Source organism: Lampetra fluviatilis, chromosome 53, assembly GCF_964198595.1.
Source record: "Lampetra fluviatilis chromosome 53, kcLamFluv1.1, whole genome shotgun sequence".
In the NCBI taxonomy this organism is placed as follows: Eukaryota; Metazoa; Chordata; class Hyperoartia; order Petromyzontiformes; family Petromyzontidae; genus Lampetra; species Lampetra fluviatilis.
Window position 1 is genome coordinate 1,161,651 of NC_136327.1, and position 6,904 is coordinate 1,168,554.

Genomic DNA, 6,904 nt, shown 5'->3' on the forward strand with positions numbered 1-6,904 from the left:
TGTAGCGAGTGTAACTTGTTTTGTTCCATTTTCATTAACTAAATTAACTTTATTTTAACTTAACTCCCTTTGTCGGTAGTGGCGTCACCGCCCAGCCCAATTTGGCGGGAATCCGTTTGAAATTCGTCACGACCGATTCTCGATTCATAATCTTCAAACAATAAATTAGCGATTCGATTCCATCATATGATTATTCGTTTTATGTCATTTATAGTCTGCACGTCGTGTTTGTGCGGATAAAAACAAAAACTACTGAATGTACCTCATACATTTTCTAATTGCATTGATATATGAATTGTACACGCGCGGTTGGGTGCATAGGTGAGGTATGGAATCGATTCTCTTTATTCGACACTGAATTGATTCGCGTTGAATTTGTTCAAACCCGAGAGTGGCGTGGAGAGCTGGGCCCGGCGTTAAAGACCTCAACCGAGATTATATATTAAAGACCTCAACTCTTGGGGAAATAAACTGGAAGCGATGTCGGGTGAGTGACTTATCCCTTCGTTCGCCTCGTCTGAGGAGATTTTAAATGCTCGAAAGATGTAATTTGATTACGGCGCCCTTGGGACAAGGCCTTCATCCAGCAGTGGACTGACTGGCCGATGATGATGATGGCTTTAGTGTGAACCTACAATCGGCAACAACAACAACAGCCGCCGACAAGTGGCGATGAGGTTCCCACGGCGCCTGTGCCAGGCTAGGTGCACTTTGAGGCCACGTGAAGTGTCGACCTTTTGTGCCAACTTTGCTGCGTTTTATCCTCCCGGCGCTCCGCTCGTTGTTGTGAGCGTCGCTCCTCCGCCCTCCGTTGTTGTTGGAGGGCGACTGCCTCCAACTTCCCAGTAGCCTCACAGTGCACCTAGCCTGGCACTGCCCAGTAGCGTCCATCACGAGCCTCCTCCACAGAGGTCGATCTTGACACCGCTGGTACCGGTCAACAGCAAGTCCACTCAGCTCCACGTCCTCCTGTAACCACATCGCTCCATCTCTTGTCCAGGCCGTACCCGTCTAGCCCCCTCGATCCGGCCAGACAGACTCGACAGCACCTCACAGCATCCCTCCTCACAGCTCACAACTCATCGCGTTTCATGTTGATGATGTCTCTAACTTGCTTATGTTCTCTTATCCACGTGTTGAACACCTGAGAGTTGTAATAGCTTGGAGAGGAGTCCTTCATCCAGCAGTGGCTGCCGATGAAAATGATGGCCTCAATGTGGATCCACAGTCAACTCGGAGTTCGCACATCGGGTTCATTCCGCCAAATTTGTTCAATTAAATTCGGCTCGTTTGTTTCGCGGAGCCGTGTTGACACTGCTGCTGTTGTGACCGAGACTGCTGTGTGATGAGTGCCTGCAGGTGACGCTGTGCCCCCCTGTGGTGGTCTCTATGTCGGTGTTCTTCACTGGTTTTTAGAGGGGGGGCCACGTTCTCCGATAAGACAATCCGTGTGAGGGCCGCCACACACTTGAAACCATTGGGGTTTGACAGCACGGTAGTGGTGGGGGGTGTTTTTCGAGGGCCGCACTAAAGGCCACCAGGGACCGCCAGTGGCCCGCGGGCCTTGCAATGAGGAACCCTGCCCTGTGCTGTGCTACTGTGAGATGGTTTTGCTTGCAGGTGAAGCTGTGATGTTGGAACTGGTCTACGCTGTTGGGTGCTGTGCTGCTGTTCGTTGTTGTTTTTGCCCGCAGGTGGAGGCTGTGATGATAGTGATCGTCTGTGCTGGCCATTATGTTTGGTTGCTGTTTGAGTTGTTCGGTGCAACTTTCTCGAATTGCCGTCTCACTTCCAATGTCGCCTTGCAGGAGAGGCCGTGTCGGCAGTGGTGTTGGTGGAGAGCGTGGAGGACCTGGAGCTGCTGGTGAGGACCAAGGTGGACGCGCTGAGGCTGGCGCTGCAGATCCGAGATGTGGACGGTGAAGAAATACACAATCGCAGCTCGCCTCCTCGCAACACACCACCTCCTCACAACTCACCTCTCAGCTCCCACCTCAGCTCCCACCTCACCTCTCAGCTCCCACCTCAGCTCACGTCTCTGCACCAAATGTCTCTTTACAGCTCTTCCTCAAACCTTGCAGCACGCCACACAACTGCTTACACCTCACTGCTCATTTGACCTCCTCACAGCTCATTGCTGCTCCTCACACTTGTTTACACCTTACAGGTCCTTACCTTCCCACAGCTCCTTACACTTCAGCTCCTCACGCCTCCACCTCAAGGAGCTCTTCGCAGCTCCGTTCACCTCCTCGCAGCTCTGTACACCTTACACAGCTCCTTACACCTCCCAGCTTTTCAACACGTCATCACAGCGTTCCTCGTTGTGTGCCCACAGCGGATGACGAGTGGCTAGTGCGCATGCTACACACCGTGGAGTCCGAGCTGCAGGAAGCTGAGGCACTTGTGCAGGAGATGCAGCAGCTTCAGAAGCAGCGAAACCAGGTTGCGCTCGAAGTGCAGGTGAGAGCTCTTGTTGCTGGCCCTCTAGTATTCACGAACAGCACTTGCTGTGTGGCTGTACAGGAGACCTTCATGTGTAGGGCAGCGGTAGTGCAGTGGTTGGCACACTCCGCTACGAACCCAGTGACCCGAGTTCGATTCTTGTTTACGGCCAACATCGGTCCTCACAACCTCCCCTTGGTCGACTTGGCCTTAACATCTTGCCGTGGTGATGAGATGTTAACTACCTCGCCTGGTGTACAGGAGGTTTTGGGTTCGATCCCAACCCTGACGCCTGCTGTATATTTGGAGTTTGCGTGTTCTCCCCATGGTCGCGTTCTCCGGTTTTTCCCTCCACATTTTTGAAACATGCGTTTAGAGTATTTGACTTCTATACATGTCCACATGATAAGCCACATTGTTGAGCTATTATTTGTGGCCAGGTTGCTTCTGAAACAGAGCTATATAGCTCATTGGGCTTTACTTGGTGAAATAAAAATAGTACTATAGTAAATAGACTCGGCTTTAAATGAGTACCTGCTGCGGTGTGTAAAGACCAGCATTGCGCTATGTTGGCCTTCAAAGCTGCTCGCTTACAACACTTTCCGCAACGTTTTGCTACAACTATAGGGGGGGGGGTCTTTGTGTGCATGTGTGTGTGTGGTCACAAGGCGGTGATGGCGCAAATCACCAGGAATAACGAATCGCTGCAGCACATGCTTGAGAACTTGCCAAGGCACCTGCCCGGGAAGCAGCCTCCGCTAGTGGCCAGGTGAGGGAGACACCTGCGTGAGGGTTAGCTCTGTACACGTGGGAGACGCATGACCCTTTGCCTACACTTGTGTATGCAAGTATGTATGTGCCTTGCTGATCTCGTCAAGGAGCATAAACCATCACGCAAACTCCGGTCATCATCGCAACAGCTTTTGGCTAACTATCGAACAAAGACGGTTATTGCATGACGCACTTTCAGATGTGCTTCTGCGGCCGTCTGGAACGTTCTTGCAATATTAGGAAGCCACTGGAGCTATGCACTTTGAATCTAGATTTTAATTAATGTCGTTATAACTGCTTTATGTATTTAGTTTGTTGTCCTTCACCCGCACCTCCGATTGAGCACGGTTGGCTACGTACAGTGCGAAAGAAGTTCAGCATACACATCCAGACAGCCCTTTGTCAATCCATTGCTATTTGAGGGCCTCCCCGTGTCGTGTCGGTCGTGGTGATTGTTTGACCATACTTCAACCACGCTGCTCAGTGCTCTTCTGTCACCGCAAGCGTCACTCACATTGTTTACATTTCTCATGGATCGGAGAACGTAAGCAAGTTATAGACAGCAGTTCGATGAAAGTTGCTTCGCAAGACTGAGCAGATATAACGAGGCCTTCATCCAGCAGTGAAAAGATAATCATGGCGGATGATGATGATGATGACATTTTGATTTAGGGACACACCAAACAGTGAGTGGCTTGCATCATCCATTCAGTGACACTCTGATTTCTGAAAGCCACTAACGCACGTTTTACCTCGCCGTGACTCATGGCACTATCAGCATGCAGGCCAGTGGTGATCTCCATGTCGCTGGGGCCCAAGGGGGACCCCAAGCGGGGGTCCAGGCGACCGCTGTGGCCCCGTTGCAACCCGCACAGCCTCCCAAGAAGGAGCGACCGGCGCCCCCCCCCGATCCCCGCAATCAGCATCCTCACCGTGAGCGAGTTCGAGGCAGTGCCAGCGTGAGTTTCCCCACCTCCCCCTCACCCCTGCTCAGGTTCCTCTGGATCCCTCGGGGTCCCCAGGAACCTCGCAGGCAGCCCTAGACTGCGAATCCTTGCGGGGGCCCCCCTGCGTGAGAGTGCAACTGTTGTCTGTGACATTATCGAGAAGTAGCTGGTCGCCTAAAAAGTATTGACACGACTGCGTACAAGAAGAGTGCCATTCAAAACAAATTACTGTTGTCGATGTGAATGAAGAGCGTACGGTCGTCTTGGTCAGTTAACCGCCAACACCTGGGTCTTACCCGTGCGCTACAAGCAAGCCTTCAACACTTCACGTGACCTCAAAGCGCACCCAGCCTGGCACAAGCGTCGTGCTGATGTGTCACCATCACTTCGTGTCGCACAGCGGCTGTAGTTGTGTGTAGACATTCGTGTGTGTGGTTTTTATCCTCGCCTGTAGTAATAAGATTAGGAGCAATGCCAATGTCTGAGGTCTGTTAGCCACAAGAAGGCTTCAGGAGAGAGTTTGTGAAGTTTTTCTATTCCTCTTCCGCATACTCTCGTGGTTTACTACAGTGCGTGTGGTACGACTGTGGTACAACTGGAGTAACAGCCACCTGTGTATTTGTTGTCTATCTGTGCGTGTGCTATGTTTGTGCAGTGGCAAATGACAGCTGTTGTTTGCTCATCATTTATTCCTCGATCTCTTGCATCACACGAGAATGGAACGAGTCCCGAAGCACCGGCGTTATTCAGAAGCAGGATTGAACGAATCACTGCACGTGGGTAGTAGCAATCGTGAACTGAGGCCCTTTATTGTTAGTGATGACTCGGTTTCGGGCTTTGCTCTGGTTCAACTGAGCCGGTTCAAATCATGCGTTTATCTTGACTGCTCCGTGCATGATCTCAGCCACGATCGGGATTTCCATGAGCGGAGTGAGCCCAAGCCGTGGCTGAGCGCGAGCGTTGGAGATCAAACCAGAGGCGAGCCACGGCCAAGAACACAGCCCCTTTAGAATCACGGCAGGTTAATTCGAGGTGACGAATTGCATTGTATACACCGGATAAACAACACACAGAACAACAACAACGCATGCACAATGACGTCATCGTGTGTGCCGCAGGTACCTGAAGGGCCGCATGGCGTACGAGCAGGTGAACGGCACCGTGCACGAGATAAACTGCGCGCTCGCCTCCAAGTACACGCTGCTGCGGCAACCGAAGCGCTCGCTTGGGGAGGCTGCCGTCAAGCGGCATCGTGTCTACCGCGAGCAGGAGACCACGCACACCAAAGGTGGCTTGGCCAGCGTACCCATACCCCTCCCCCCACCTCCACACCCCCCCCGCCCCACTGCTGCTCTTCACCGCCGGCCTACTGGCGCCACGCATAACCAGAAAGGCGGTAGCTCAGGAAGTACATTTTCAACCGGATTGGGGCACCAGCACACGCTATCCGACTACATTTTTCGAAGGTCGCTTCATCTGCAACGTCCACTTTGAGGCAGGCACCGCGTCTTCATGGTTAATGCCCCACGTCTTCATGGTTAATGCCCCCGCGTCTTCATAGTTAATGCCCCCCGCGTCTTCATGGTTAATGCCCCCGCGAGTATGAACGTGGGCGACCGCGGGGCACGAACTGCGAGCAAATGCAACGAGTGGCACGAGCGCCGCTGATTGGTGACGCCGCGGCCCAATCATCAAGTCGCGTGTTCTCTTTGCCAGAAACGCTTGCTCCACACTTCTATTTGGCTGCTATAAATTTTCACAAGATAAGCCACTTGATTGAGCTATCATTCGTGATAGCCAGGTCGCTTGTAACAAATAGCTATAATAAACGTTTGTTGGGTTAGATCGCGTTATTTATAAATGTGTCGTAACCCTCCACCACCCGACACGGCCAATCAGCAAAAAAAGTGTCACGTTGACAAAAGTGACAAATAGTTCACTACTTTAGCCCACCGGTGTGTTGAAGAGTGAATCCACAACATTTCCAATTTTTGAGTACGACGTTTCGCTGGTAATTACATCCAGCATCATCGGGCAATTCGCCAGAATAATATTGGTCGCGAAAGCCTACGTGTTAATTCTAGATTTGAACTTGATGCAGTAATTTTAGCTGTGACGGTCCCACCTGATGACGGAGACTTGTGTTGCCTCCGAAACGTCGTGATTTATTATTTTATTTCTATTATTACTTCTATTAATTTTATTAAAATTTTTAACCTACGTGACTTTACCGAAAAAGCCTAAGAGTACCTACGTGTTAAGTTTAGTTTTTGCTTGACGAATTGTCGGAAAGTTGACGGTAGTGACAACCATGCAACGATGCCCCCCCCCCACCAGGCCACAGCTTCTTCGTGGAGGACGACCTGCGCGAGAACTCGAAGCTGCGCGTGGACAAGCGCCTCTTCAACCTGCTGGGCGTGCTGCGCCACTGCCAGCGTCTGCGCGAGGTGCGCGGGGGCGGGCTCACGCGCTACGTGGTGCTCTGAGCACCGCCGGCGCCACCGCCGCTTGTCCCGAACCCCCACACGCTCGCCCCCAAGGTGGTCGGGCCTTTGTCGTGCTGGCGCCGGTGGAGGTTTCGCGATTGCCGAGGTGGCTGCCTCGTGCGAGCTGCCGCTGTGTTCGTGCCTCCTGTGAGATTATTGCTGTCCCTTTGATCGTCCCTCTTATCTGCTGCGTCCTAAAAAAATATATTGTGCGAATAACGTGGTGGTTGGGCGTCCTGATTTATCTTGGCTTAAGCG

General features: G+C 52.0%; 1 protein-coding gene across 1 annotated transcript; it reads left to right on the plus strand.

Moving 5' to 3' along the window:
* Window positions 1-400: 400 nt before the first annotated feature.
* On the plus strand, window positions 401-6,673 carry SKA1 (spindle and kinetochore associated complex subunit 1). The gene is given in 8 exon segments (XM_078879049.1): window positions 401-487; window positions 1,809-1,919; window positions 2,336-2,460; window positions 3,111-3,211; window positions 3,992-4,112; window positions 4,114-4,172; window positions 5,279-5,448; window positions 6,498-6,673. Coding segments are annotated over 8 exon segments (843 nt in total). The 5' UTR covers window positions 401-480; the 3' UTR covers window positions 6,647-6,673.
* Window positions 6,674-6,904: the final 231 nt, after the last annotated feature.